General features: G+C 39.0%; 1 protein-coding gene and 1 non-coding gene across 2 annotated transcripts; both read right to left on the bottom strand.

Annotated features, from left to right (window-relative positions):
- Positions 1-822: 822 nt before the first annotated feature.
- Positions 823-14,384, bottom strand: TMCO5A (transmembrane and coiled-coil domains 5A). The gene is made up of 11 exons (XM_026479816.2): positions 14,350-14,384; positions 13,197-13,346; positions 12,653-12,776; positions 12,214-12,264; positions 11,429-11,500; positions 8,359-8,415; positions 7,907-7,966; positions 7,413-7,477; positions 6,247-6,304; positions 4,422-4,462; positions 823-1,021 (listed from the first exon to the last, which is right to left on the bottom strand). The coding sequence occupies exons 1-11, from the start codon at positions 14,382-14,384 to the stop codon at positions 823-825; spliced, it is 912 nt and encodes a 303-aa protein (XP_026335601.2).
- LOC113242092 (small nucleolar RNA U13) lies at positions 3,975-4,076 on the bottom strand. The gene has a single exon (XR_003311798.1). It is a non-coding gene; the product is annotated as a small nucleolar RNA U13 (small nucleolar RNA).
- Positions 14,385-14,826: the final 442 nt, after the last annotated feature.

Raw genomic sequence — 14,826 nt, 5'->3', positions numbered from 1 at the left:
CCCTTCTTCTTAAGGAAACTCATTCCATGTAGTTTAGGTGGGGTTAATTCCCTTATCTCTTTTCTTTTTATCAATCTCCCCAAGAGATTGGAAATATGATTCATGGATTCATACTTGACCAATCAGAGTACTCCCATTCCTTTGGCTGCATTGAGTGTGAGGTAGGGGTAGGCACTTGGCCCCATATAAGGCAGTTTCTCTCAAATTTCCTGCTGAAACTAGACTTTCATTTCGCCAAGGTTGCTAATACTGTACTATGGGACTTAGGCTTCTGGCAGTATCTTCCCATTAAAAGGAGAATACCAATTCAAAGAGAGCGGGGTGAAACCCCATTAATCTTGTTTTGAGACTTCTGGATCCAGCCATGCTGGGAACCTCAGATTTTTAGTTGCAAGAGGCAATATTCTCACTCCCCACCTTTTTTGTTGTTGTTGCTATGAATTTATATATTAGTTTAAGTTAAGTAGTGAGGAGTCTTCTGCATTGCAGGCAGGGATCCAGTCTTTCAGATTTTAAAGATTTTCTAGAAGAATTGGTCAACTCTAACTTTGGTTAGCATCTGTGACATTATTCTAAAAATGATTGAGTTTGTTTACTGTCTGGGACCATTTAGCTTATCCTGTAGTCATAGAAATCTGTTGACAGAGCTTTTTCTTGGGCGAGGTCAGTCTTGGAAAGACAACATGGAAAGCGATGGTAATCAAGTAGACCTCAAGGGAAAAACTGAAGAAAACCTTTTCCCTCCACAAATTCCGCCGTCTCTTAAGTCTACAGACTCAGACACCACTTGCCTTTTTTTTGCTCAAGAATATTTCTTGGGGATCAGTGGGGCAACATGTCCTCTGTCTCAAGTGTGAGGGATGGAAAGAGGAAGCATCTTAGCTTCCACAGGATGCCCCTGCTCAGTATCTTGGGAAGTATGTTGATAAGGAGATCTGGATTTACAAAACTTATATGGAAAAACAAGTAGCCCAGTAGTCTGATGAAAAATAGGGTGGTGAAAAAGACATATTGAAAAATCCTGAAAAGAGAAAGTCAAGAAACTGTTAACCAAAGGTTAGAAAACCAGGAACAAAATAAAACTTATACCTAAATGCATGTCTTGCTCCTTCTTGATATTCATATGTTTCCCACTAATTGTCGTCTTTATTACCAACAATGCCTTGTAAAGGCAGCTTCTTCCCATATGCTGGCTTGCCTGTTACTCTCTCTTTCATTACCGTATTTTATTTTCTTTTACCATTTATCACTATCTGAAATTCTCTTGTTCTTTTATCTTTTATTTTTGTTTCTGTTTTGCCAACTTGTTTTCCAAAGCATTTGCAACAGTTTGTAGCCATCAGCAGGGTGTGTGTTTCTGTGAGTCCATATTTTTTCCAACACTTGATAGCATCAGAGTTTAAAAATTTTGCCAAATGGATGTAAAGTAATAGTCTTAATTTACGTTTCCCTGATGAGCACTGATGCAGAACATCTGTTCACAGGTCTTATGTGTTTCCTCTTGCCCATTTATCAATTACGTTGTTTGGGTTAGTCTTATTGATTTGTAGAAGTTCTTTATATGTTCTTATATCAGTCCTTTTCCATTGTGTGTACTGTGAATATCTTCTCTCTATAACTTTCACTTGCTCTAAGGTGTTAAAAAGCAAAAGTTATTAATTTTAATAAAGTCTAGTTTATTAATCTTTAACTAGAATCAGTGCTTTTCGTGTCTTATTTAAAGAACCGTTCCTTACACCAAGGCTTAAAAGATGTTCCTATTTTCTACTAACAGTTTATGGTAGTTTAAAATGTGTCCACACGTTCTTTGGTGTCATGCCCTTTAAGAGACTCTTCTCCCGTAGAGTGTGGCCGGGACTTAATGACTTGGTTCTAAAGAACAGAGTATCATGGAAGTGACAGCGCATGGCTTCCTGGATTACATACTAAAGGCATTGCAGTTTGCTCCTTACTCTGAGGAGGAAGCCAGCTGTCATGCTGTGAGGATACACAAGCAGCCCTGTGGCAAGCTCCATGTAAGGAGGAGCTGAGACCTCCTGCCAGCAAGCAGCAAAATTTGCCAGATGTATGAGTAAGCTACCGTGGAAATAGATCCTCCGGCCCAGCCGTGCCTTCCACTGACTCTAACTTTGGCCAACATCTTAATTGCAACCTGATAATAGACCATGAACTAGAACCACCCAGTTCAGTGGCTCACACATTCCTAATCCACAGAAACTGTAAGATAAATGTTTGTTGTTTGAAGCCATTAAGTTTTGGGACTATTTTTTATGTGGCAGTAGGTAACTGATGCCAAATTTTAAAGTTTTTTTTCTTTGGACATTTAGTCCTTAATACATCTGTCCTCACTTTTTAAATATACTGTATCCAATACTGTGATCCAATCTCATTTTTTTCTCATCTGGGTAACTGTTTTTTCCCCTACCATGCTTACTGAACAATTTTTCCTTTCCTCTCTGACATACAATCACTGTCACATATCACATATCGAAGTTCTATACATGCAGTGTTTCTATTTCATTGGTTGATTTTCCTATTCCTGTGACAGTATCACACTGTTGTAATTACTGCAGCTACGTAGTACGTCCTGATATCTGGAAGGGCATATATTCCTCACTCCTTGCTCTTCTTTAAAATTGTCCAGGTTATTTTTGACTCTATATTCTAATATATACAGTATATTTTAGAATAATTGTGTTCAATGAATGAAAGTCTTTTGGGAAGTTTGGTTGGAACTGAACTGAGTCATTTGAAGAGAATCAATATATTTATGATAATATGGCTTTCTATCCATGATCATGATGTATTTCTCTTCTTTCATTCATGTTACTTTTAATATTCTCTAATTTCTATGAATTCCCCTATGGTGGTCCTGATTTCTTTTTTAACTGATGAATTATTTTGGCTGTGTGGTTTTACTATGATTTGCACAAACGAATCTCTACTTTTTCCTTTCCTCTATTACCCTTATCCAGCTGTGTTGGGCTGCTGCCTGCTGCTGAACAAATTCACTACCTACCTCCACCTATCAGTGAAAAACAGTCCCTGTCCCACCAGTTTCTTTAAGTTTCTCTAGAATTAATCTTGGTGACAGGAGTCAGGGTCTGTTATAGTACAGCACCTTGGCCCAAATTAGAATCAGAAACCCTTTACAAACCTCTTCCTAGTATTCTCCTAGAAGCTAAATACAGTATTCATGAGAAAGTTCTGGGATGACATTTCTGGGATGACATTCCTAGAGAAAATCTAAGAAATAAGCCAGCTTTTTTATCTCTTGAGTCAGTGCCCAATATATTGGTGCCCCATAGAATATCGGAGCAGAGCAAGAGGAAAGCCCTTTGTAATTTAATATGATGAGCTAGACTTTTAGGATGTTGTCAGGTTCTCTTCAGGATACCAACTCTCTTTTAAGGCAGACAATTCTTATCCTGGGAGCCCACATGGGCAGTTCCATGTGAGGCACTGGTGTCAAATTATTGGCGAAGGAAGCCTGGGAGTTCTAGGGAAATTCTGCTAGCTGTTCTGGGAACACTGTATTTCGGGATATCCAAATATGTAACACTTCACTTATCTGGTATGAAGGGGTATCCTGCATAAGCAAATTTTCCAGACAATTGGAGGTGACATTTAAGCACCAAGAATTTTATGTTAACCATTTTGATGGAACTCTTTCTAAATCATAATTCATACCATTTTGAATCTATGCCTTCTTAAGCAAATTACATTGAACATAATCTGACCTTTTCTTGGAAATGCAGGGGCTTCATGAATGCCAATTTTATTTTGCTATCACAGTGATTCCCTCAGGACTAATATCCATTTGGTTGTTTGAATCTTGAGTTCTTTCTTAGTTTAACGAGTATTTTTGAGCAATTATTGTGGGCTGGGTACTGTTGGGTAAGATCTCTCTTTCACAATCATTTTCTCTCTCATTTGCTATTAGGGATATATGTGCATTTACAAGTTCTCTACTATTTCTAATGTAACATGTTGACATTGTAACAATATTTGAGGGAGGCACATATCACACAATAGTGTGAAAACCCTATTCATCATCTTATGAACCACCAAAGGATCCTCCCATTCATAATCTACTGATGTTATTGGAGAACCAGATCCATCAAACTAATTCAAATTGTTACAGGGAAGAGGGAGTAAGTATCAGTTTGCCACATTTCTCTTAGGTTACTACTAGGCTGTTCGCTTCTAAAACTGGAAAGTTGAGATTAGGAATTGCTTTTGGACAAGGAGGTCATACATTAGAACTGAAAAACATAGTCATCAATGACACTAGTTTGTTGGCTTCACTCTGGGTGTGTGTATGTATATGAGGGTCTCCTTGTCTAGACTTTGTTATCTGCCAGGATGGCTAAGTGGAACCCCCAAGTTTCCAGGAAGTTTACTCAAAGATGTCTCCTTACCTTTTACAGAACCATGTTCCCTTCTTTTTGAGAGAATGATCCTGGGAGAAGAAAGGACATGAATAAATAATCAATTTCTGGAACGTATCATCACTGTCAAATAATATTCAGTGAGCCCTTAGTTAATGCTGTATTTAGATAATATCTTACAATTTTTACATGCATAAACAGATGGAATTTTTAAAGACAACCGTATATATATATATGTGCGCGTGTGTGTATGTGTGTGTGTGTAGTTTTGTATCACTTTTTTATATATTGATAGGAATAAGTGAAGGCATAAAAAGGTAAGGTATGTCATATAGCTAGTAAGTGGCAGGGCGATGCTTGGAACCTGGGTCCTCCAAATCTGCATTCAGGGCTCTTTCAACTACGCCCTTACCTCCTACTTAACCAGTAATCCTTAAAGAAGTTTATAGGCTATGAAAATCACACAAACATATTCTAAGAGAAGTTTTAAGAGCTATAAAAAATGATGAGGATATATCCTGGATTTCTGTGGCATCTCTCTTCCAAAATATTTTCTCAGTTATTTCATTTTCCTTTTAGCTTCCTTGTGAGATAAAAAACGAAGAGAAATTACAGTCACATTTTAAAATTGTGAAAATGACGCTCACAGAATTAGAATGAGAAGGAAACTTCCTGGATACTGATTTGGTTCTATAACTTGTGTGAGTTTAAGCAGCATGTCAACTGGTCAGTTGCTCAGCAGACTCTAAAGATTGCTCAAACATCATAGGTCATTGAACTATCGTGGGACTTCGGTAATCTTGATGAAGACAGCTCTGCTTTTTCTCTGTTAGGTGGTGAGAAGGAATACTTTGATGAGTCACTGGGGGATAGACGGTGGGCTATATCAGGGAGCATGCTAAGCTTGGTTCTAGAGAGGTGGGGTCCAGTTAATTTCAGGAGTTCTGTTGTTGTTTTTGTTTGTTGTATAATATGCAAGATTGGGGCCAGAATGACTTGTTCAGAATAATGGGAACCATGGTCACTGTGAATGTGGTATAATATATGTCTAAACATCTGGATGACCCCAAGGACAATGGTTGATTGTTGATATTTGCTTTTTAGGAAGAGGTGACTTTTTTTTTTTCTGACATTATGAAGACTATCTATCTCAATGATAAAATTTCTGGTGAATGTCAGTTTTGGCTCTAAAGCCAATATAAATTACAAAATTAAAGTCTAACAAAAGTTTACCTTTTTGCCCTATGTACTTGAAGCCACAAGATGCCAAGCGGGCCAAGAGGCCTGGTGCTCTACATCCAATTCTGTGTCCTTTAGACTTCTACATAATATGCTAATGACATCATGGTGTTAAATATGAATAGACACTGAAGTTGTATGATAAAGAAGTAATGACTTCTCATGTTTTAACTCATGGGCCAACTCTGATTAGATGGTGATAGATGCCCTGCTGCTCTGTGTAGTGAGAGATTTGGGACCATGTTACGATCACCAGGAAAGAATATTGTGATTCTGGGAGATGGGAGGAGTGGTATATGTGTCCTGTATTGGCCTCCCCGCTATACAGCATACCCTCAGTTAATGTTCCTTCTTGCTTCTATCCTGAACTCTGTGAGGTCTTAGGCTAGTTTCTTTGAGAACACATCATTTGCATGGTGCTAAGAGAGGAAAGACCATTGTTCCATAGCATCTTCTTTGTGTGTTTAGTGTTGGAATGCTTTAGAATTATGTCTGGTATTATTCTTGGAAAACGCACGTGGAAAGATTGGTATGTGTTTGGTGGCTGATAATGTTTTGGAAACTCCCTTGAAGACAATGACACTGAGAGAAGCTAAAGGTGGAGTGAAATCCTTACCTTATTATTTTGGCTGTTAGACTCTTTTCTTGCAGAATTCATGCTCAAGACTTTTGATCTAGGGGAAGAAGAACCAAGATAGGGATTGAATAAAGTACATTCAGATATTTGTACTACATCGTGGTTATTTAAAAAACAGTTTTATATTCTAAGGCTATGCTGTGCACATTGTAGCCAGTGACTATATGTAACTCTTTACATTTAATGACAATAAAAAAATCAGTTCCTCAGTCACAATAGTCATCTTTCAAGTACTCAATAGGTGGCTAGTGGCTACATATTGGATAGCACAGAAAGTTCCATTGGGAAGCCCCATTCTAAAATCTTTGCTTAGCAATGAAGCCAGACTTAATGTTCAGGAAGGATCTCAGGAGACTTGAAGGTGTCCTTTAGAGGCAAAGACCTTCAAGTCCTGGTGTCCTGGCCTCCAGACCACAGTGTGGAACTGAGTCTACTTAGAGGCTCTATGCAGTTTAGGTCTTTTTTTCTTGATTCCAGGATTCCAAAATATTTGAAAAGTGGAAATACTTCCCAACTGATTTAAGATTTAACTTCTAAAGAGGGTCAAGAAATGAAAGTGAGGTTTTTGGCTTTAGTTTCTCACTATTTAGACTCCTTGGACAAATTCAAGGATTAATTTTTTGGGGGGCTTTTCTCTATTATTTCTAATTTTTAATGTTCATAGTTTCATACAGTATTCAGTTTGGTTTCATAATATGATGGCCCTAGTTTGTATCTAGACATTAGTTTCATGTCTGTTCCATATGGTTGAGTTTCTATATATTTTGGGGAAGTGGGGATGATACCAATTTTAAGAAAGTTTTGGAAAATTTAAAGAATGACCTTTTTATCAAGGTGCCAGACCACTAACCCTTTTTAAAGCACATGTTCCTGCCCTTAATATAAACCCAAATAATTGGTAATGTGATAAAATTATGAAGGAAGGTGTGTTTCTGCAGTCTTTTAAGAAAGATGGGAGGACCAGCATTTTAAAATGGGTGTGGTTTAGTGGGGGTCAACGAGCTCGCTAACAGAAGGGAAGGTTATATGGTGTTGGGCCTCGTTCAATTCCAAATGGGAATTGGTCAGAGAAAAGTTTGCTCTGACCCAGGCTGAGATGGAGTTAGCACTAAAACCAGGATGTTCCTTTGTTTGCCCAAGCTCACACTTCTCTCTCAAGGAACCGAGTCTCTAGTTCTTCTTCTATTTTCCTCAAAGTTTCCTGGTACTTCTTCAAAGAGAAATAAAAAAAACAATCGTTACTAGCCAGAAGCTTTATGCTCTTTCTAATCATAATAAGCATGTATTATTACTACATTGTCATATGAATGGTTGGTATTCCCACTGCCATTTTGTCTCCTTTCCCAGTCCCCCAGCCTTCCACTACTCGAGATCTCTCACTGCACTTCACCACTGGGCAGGTGCCTGTGGTTATTGGGATTATAAATAGGAAAAGTGCTCATTATTAATTTAAGAGCACAGAGCTTGGGAGACTAGGGCCCTAACAGGATGATTCTGGTGGTAGTGTCGTCCTCCCTGAAGGCCTTTGTAATGCCACCTTGAAGAATTAAAATTGTTGCAGTGTTCTTTGAAAAGTCTGGTTTCATTTCATCCTGTACGTCAACAAACCCACTGCTATCCCTTTGCTGAGAAACTGTACCTTTATGCAGAGGGCCTGATCCTCACAGAGCTGGGCCACAAATGCATAGTCTTCCATCACCTGGGAAGCCAAGATTCAGTCTTAAATTTTGGTCAGTAAATTGCTATAAGAACAGTAGTATATTTGCTTCCCCTTAGGTCCCAGGCCCTAAATGTGCTTTTCAAATTGTTCTAAGTATATATTTCCTGTACGTATGAATTCGTATCTTTTTTTAAGGATAAACAAGCTATATTTTATAGTCCAAATGAGAATTATTTGGGTACAGTTGGGAGAAAAATAGATACTAGTTAATTGAAGATCTAGATTATGGAAGGTATCCTGTAAAAAATGTTAAAGAGAAGGTGATCTGGGGGACTGTATTCACACAATCTAATACATTCCCTCAAATCGTGTGACCAGGGATCAGGATTCCCTTCCTTTGGGAGAAGTAACATTGAAGTTATTGTCGTTACCTTGACTAGCTCTTTCTCTTGGTCTGCACAGGAAGCTTCCAGCTGTTGTAACTTAGCCTATAGAAAGGGAAGGAGACTGATAACTCATCCAGGCAAAAGCAGGATTCCATTCTGAAATGGGATCTTAAAGGTTATCTTACAGGTGGTTCAAGTGCCTCACAGCCAATATCAGATGTCTTTTTAATGGAGGGGAGTCGAACTTGAGGTGAGATGACTCTTGAGTTGAATTTAAATGATAAATATTAGCCAAATGGATATCTGGAAGAAATATTTCCCATGCAGAGTTACAGCAAGGACCAAGACTGTGAAATAGCACAAATTTGGTGTGTATGAAGAAGTTCTATGGCAGGAACATAGGGGAGATTGGTAAGCATGAGATGAGGTGGGGAAAGATAGCCACATATGAGATTATGTAAGACCTCATAGCTTCTACAGAGTTTGATTCTTTATTCTAATTGCAGTGAGAAGCCAGGTGAGAGCTTGAAGTTGTAAAGATCTTGGGATATATCCTATAGGCAGAGGGGACATATTGCAGTCTTTTCTCCCTTTCCTTTTCAGTTCTATTGTTCCCACTCTCATCTAGCTACCATTATTTCACGTTTGGAGTCTTCTAACAATTCCTTTCCCCTCCAGCCAGTTATATCCAGGGCCCAACAGCCAAATGTGCTAAGGGTTGTATTTATTTTAATTTAATTTAATTTTATTTTATTTTAAACAGAACATTTTTATTTTTTCAAATTTTTATTTAAATTATGGTTAGTTAACATACAGTGCAATATTGGTTTCAGGAGTAGAATTTAGTGATTCATCACTTACATACAATACCCAGTGCTCATCATAACGAGTGTCCTCCTTAATGCCCATCCCCCATTTGGCCCATCCCCCACCTACTTCCCGTCATCAGCTCTCAGTTTGTTCTCTGTTGTTAAGAGTCTCTTATGGTTTGTTTCCCTCTCTTTTTTTCCCCCCTTCCATATGTTCCTTTGTTTTGTTTCTTAAATTCCACATATGAGTGAAATCATATGGTATTGTTTTACTCTGACTTATTTCACTTACTAAGGGCTATATTTTAAAGATTTATTTATTAATTTTAGAGAGAGAGGGAGAGTGAGTGAGCATAGGGGGAGGGGCAGAGAGAGAGAGAATTGTCAAGCAGATTACACACTCAGTGTGGAGTCTGACATGGGGCTTGATGCCAGGACCCTGAGATCATGACCTGAGCTGAAACCAAGGGTCACATGCTTACCTGACTGAGCCACCCATGCACCCCTAAGGGCTGTATTTTAAAGACAGTGGCCTGAGTCACAAGTAGTTGAGGCAGGCGTCCTATTAAATTACTGAACTTGACCAGCATGCAGGAGGAACGGAAGCAACAGAGATGATGTATATTTCATAGAATTAGAGATAGCATCTGAGAATTCTACAAAATAGGTGGGCAGAAGGGAGTAATTCAAAGGGTTGATAATACTCTGGAACTCTTTAGGGCTGGGCTGAGTGCTGCCAGGAAAATAATGGTCAATGTTGTGCTGAGAACTCTCTATCTAGAGTTGTCGGAATCAGCTCACCTGACATGGCCAGCATAACCAGACTTAAAAGTGTCACCACTAGATTCTGGCAGGCTTACTGTTAAGCAAAACTTATTTTGGGCAGAAGAAGGAAGAAAATCAATCTCCTGATTGCTGCAGTTTTATGGCAAGGCTAGTCAAGGAGCTTCATACTCCTTTATACGCTTAGTTGCAGTTTATTCCCGAGATACACACAGGCTCCAGATTTCTTTCTTCCCAAATAAGTGTCCTGGATGGGCATTCCCAATGAAGCTTAGTTGGTGGCTTTGGAATTCCTCTTTTTTTGTGGCTATCAGCACTAATCTGGCCAACAGAGCATAGGGCAGTAATGCTCTCTTCTTTCATTTTCTATTTCTATTTTCATTGTGTCCATATCTTCAGAGGCTTCACGCACACAGTGTGGGCTTAAGTATGGGCTCAAATGTGGATTTAAGAAGCGAGAGAGATTGAGAAATAGGGACAATGTGTTTAAAAGCCCATTGTATATTATACTGTTAGGTAGTGAAACATAATTTTTATAGAGATTGAAAAATTCTCTTTATTTGTTCTTAAATGAAATATGTAAAAATAACTATCAATGTAAGAAAAAAAGAAGCAAGGGGGCACTTGGCTGGCTCAGTCAAAAGAGCATGCAACTCGATGTCAGAGACATGAGTTTGAGTCCCTTGTTGGATATAAAGATTACTAAATAGTAGTAGTAGTATTAGTAGTAATAGTAGTAATAATAATAATAATAATAGTAATAATAGTAACTTTAAAGAAGCAAAAGAGAAATTAGGGAAGGCAAGGACAAAGAGATAATCCTACAAAAATGATCAAGTAAGAATTTTATCTGCTCTCTGATGGGTTGTGGTTGTGCTCAGATTCTTAGCTCTGGAAAACAATTAGGGAAATGCTAAACACTGTATGATACACTTAGCACAGGTCACTATATACTTGAATGACCAATTAAATGAATCCTTTTCTGGATTGGAGTCAATGACAGGGTGTGGGTGTATAAATTACCTAGCACACAGTAGATTTACAAATCCAAACTCTGCCTCTATGAATTCATAAATGTGCTTCAGCCAGACTTTTAAATAATCACCTTAAAATTCTAACTTTTTAATGTTTTAGAACTCCAAGAAAAGAATATTTTATATACACAATTTCATTCAATTTTCAAAGTGAGGTGCGAGGGACTGATCGAATTCCCAACTTCATATATCACACTAAGTACCTCTGGGGTTAGGATTTAAATGAGGAACTTCAACTGCCTCTAATGTTAATGTGCATTTGTGCATTTGTGTTCTGCTCTTTTTGATGGAGAGAGAGCAAAATATATGGCTTTAGAGTGAAATTCCTTACTAAGGGCAGAGAAGAATTCAGCACTTAGCAGCCGAGGCTTAAGCTTGGCATGGCTGAAACTACAAAGAATTTGTCCCAACTTTGACAATTGTTTCCACTTGAAGGCTTGTTTTCTGGTCGTGCAGCCCAAACCCATTCGAGATTGCTTTTTTGTTTACCTTTGACTCTTCTGGGGATCCCTTTGGAATGTCTTGTTCACACTTGGTTGCCTTATGTGATTTCCTTGTAAGCTATGGGTTCAAACAGAAAAATACATTTCAAATAAAAAATATATCAAATTAAAAAATATGGAAGACAAAGATATTCTCTGGTGTGTGGGGCAATAATTTGGCCTTGATTAAATCTGCCAGGAGATGGTCCCTTGGTGGATACTTGGTGTATTTGGGAACATCTTTATTCTACCTCCATCTTCTCATTAGTTTTGACCACCAAAACTAGAGTTTGCTGAAAGCAGGAGCACTTCCCTGAACCCCCTAATCCATGCTGGATTACTCAGGGCTGCAGGCATGGGTCAGAAAGTAGGGTAATCATAAAGAAGCCCACTGTATTTTGACCAGGAGTTGAGGTAGAGGGAATGAATACCTGGACAAAGAAGAGGGAACTTTTTGGCCTTAAGTATTTTTGAAAGTCTCTAGTGAAAGTAAAATTAACTTCTCACCACAAGGGTCCCAGTCGATCCCTTCAACAGAATGTCTGTTGGAACCCATGGGATCACTGAATACCTGGTATACCCTATGCGCTCCTTTCACCTGACACTTGCAGGGAAAATCCATGGCACTTAGGTTATGAGGTTCAGCCTCGGGAGAGTGGAGCAGGAGTAGTACCCACCCCCAGCACAGGCCTCTCTGACATGTGGGATCCTCTGTGATCATTTTCCCTCCCTTGCCCCTTCGATGATGGGGGCTGCTTGGGGACACCCAGGAACACAAGAGCCCCACCCCACCTTTCTTTGAAGTTCTGCTATACTGTGGACCAGAGTCTCATTCTTCCTATCCTGTTGAGAGAAAGAAGCAGAGTGTAAGTGTGCGTCTGCACACCGTCATCTGTTTTTGTTCAGTTGATTGTGCTCCATTTCAACCCATCCATATTTTTCTGCAGTAACTGTACCATCTGGAGCATAATGTTGGGTAAAGGACCTGTGGTTTGATCTCACTATGGACACACCTACTTAGCAGGGATCGAGGTGTCCACATGCAGAGCTTCCTAATATTAAATATTAGTAGAGAAACCCTACCCTCCACACATCCCCTTCCCATGCAAGAACACATTCTGCCCTGACTTTGGAGTTGACTATTCTTTGTATGTAAAAAGGGGAGACTATTTTATCTGACAGTGATGAGGAATAAAACCTATCAAATGGTTCTTCCCTGCTTTTTGCTTACAAGTCTGGCTGTTTCTTCTTCCAGCTCCTGCAAGGCTTTTTCCCTCTCCATTGTGGTGCAGTTCTCCTTCTCCCACTCCTCGTCTTCAGCCAAGTCTCTGGTCTGAGTGATCTCACTTTCCAGCCTGGATAACATACGTATACACTATAAGGAACGACAGCCTTTGAACTGATAAAACACCTGTCAGTTTTAAGGGTACTTCGATGATAATAAATACAAATCTCAAGTTGGAAATCCTTTCTTTCCTGGATTCTTAGGATCAGAATCACTTTAGAGGTAAGACAAGCAAGAGTCCCATGATTCCCATGTAAACACCCCATTGTTCTTTCAGCTCAGGTAAGTACCGCTCATTCTTTTAGGATTCTTTTTGAAACTTGCTATATTTCTGGGTTTGAGCCACAGGCAAACACCAAAGAATTAAGAAGAAACTTTTTTATTATATAAGATACAGGTACCCAGAGTAAGGTAGAAAATTCAATTTTGTGTCTCTTCCTCCACCCAGTTCTTTGGTTTAGAAATGTCCCTCATGAAGCCCAACACTCACCTCTGAATCTCATTTTCTTTCTTGTGGATTTTGAGAAGAAGTTCCTGATTTGCTTCATCTATTCTCTGCATATCCCTTTCAAGGTCCATGTTCAAACTGTTAATGTTCCTCTTTGACTGGACCAATCTTAAGATTTCCACTTTCTCTGACCTATAGACTCAGCCCCCCAAATGAACAAGGGCCAGTTATCTTAAGATCAATAACCTCTGGACTAAGGAGGGTATCTAGAAGACATGTAACTCATTAGCCTGGCTATTTCTGGGAGCATACTTTTCCTTTTTCGTTTTTAGGAAATTGCATTTCTTAATTATGCTCTACAATTTGTTTAAATAATTATTATCTCAGCAAAGGAGGTTTTACCCAGCCTTTCTCAGCCAAAGTGCTCAGCATAATAGTGCACCTCCACTTTGGTTCCAGGAGAAGTTTTGCTTCCTTAAATAGTCTTTTGCATTGGAGAGAATGGTTTCTCAAATTGTTCACAAAATCTGCTCGTGTGATACACTTTTATGAAGTACTTTTATTCAGGTAGCTGGTACCTAATTTATGGTTGGACCCTGCTTTATGTAGAGTCACAAGAAGTTTCTACTACCAGTTAGGGTTTCAGTCTTTTCCCACATCCCCCATCTGAAAACTTGTCCACTGCCTGCGAGAAAGTTTGAGAATCTGTGGGAGTCACTCCGTTGAGCACACACAGAAGTAATCCAGGCATTCACTTTCAAGAATGCAGGCATCTTTTTTGAAGTAAATTTGGATGAAATAATGGTATTTTAATGCTAATGTAGTCTAGAAAGTTATCTGGCACATGGGAACCTTTCAGTAGATTTTTCATTTTCTTGTGTGCCACTTAATTAATTGGCTTCTCTCTACAGTGATTAGCTGAAAATAAGATAGTGAGACAGAGGGACTTTTGAGTAGGCATGAGGGAAGATTTTGGAAAAGAAAAGTCCTACCTTAGAAGGGCTGGCTTGGATGGGGGATTTGCAATGGCTATCACTTCAGGAGGGCATGGGGCGCTGGGGCGGAGTGCAGTGAAGGATGGATGGATAGGAACTGAAGGAAAGAGGGAGACTAGAAGATGAAGAAGGGAATCAATAGCAGACATGCTTCGTACCTTGGTCCTTGGATGTGGCTTTGCATAATCATGATTACTTACTCATAATCTAGCTGATTTTTCTTGTGTTCTTCCATTGTAGATTCCCTAAAATACCAGCAGAGATGTGTCTAATGAATTGGGGGAAATAGGTCCATTTATAAAACACAGTAACTAGCTGAGAGTCCCAAAGATAGGAATAAAATTAACTGGTTTCCTCCCTCCCACGTCTACATTTTGGACATAACAAAATTTAGCCTTCTGATTCTTCTGCCCGTGATATGATTATGCCTCAGTAAAGATACAGTGAAGATAGAGGGATAATGCTGGAAAATTCAGTATATATCCTGCTAGCAGATATTCCGAGATGATTCACCAACACAAAATCCTTTGGTAATGTATATGTGGCAATAAGAATCAACAGAGGTTATCAGTTGTTCTTAAATCTCTCTCTCTCTTTTTTTTTTCCTCTATGCCCAGCTGCTTCTCTTAAGACCCCATGGGCATGGATACATGTGCATAACTGCCCTGAAAAATAAT

The sequence above is a fragment of the Ursus arctos genome, unplaced genomic scaffold, assembly GCF_023065955.2.
Source record: "Ursus arctos isolate Adak ecotype North America unplaced genomic scaffold, UrsArc2.0 scaffold_36, whole genome shotgun sequence".
Lineage (NCBI taxonomy): Eukaryota > Metazoa > Chordata > Mammalia > Carnivora > Ursidae > Ursus > Ursus arctos.
This window is presented reverse-complemented; position numbering and strand designations above follow the sequence as displayed.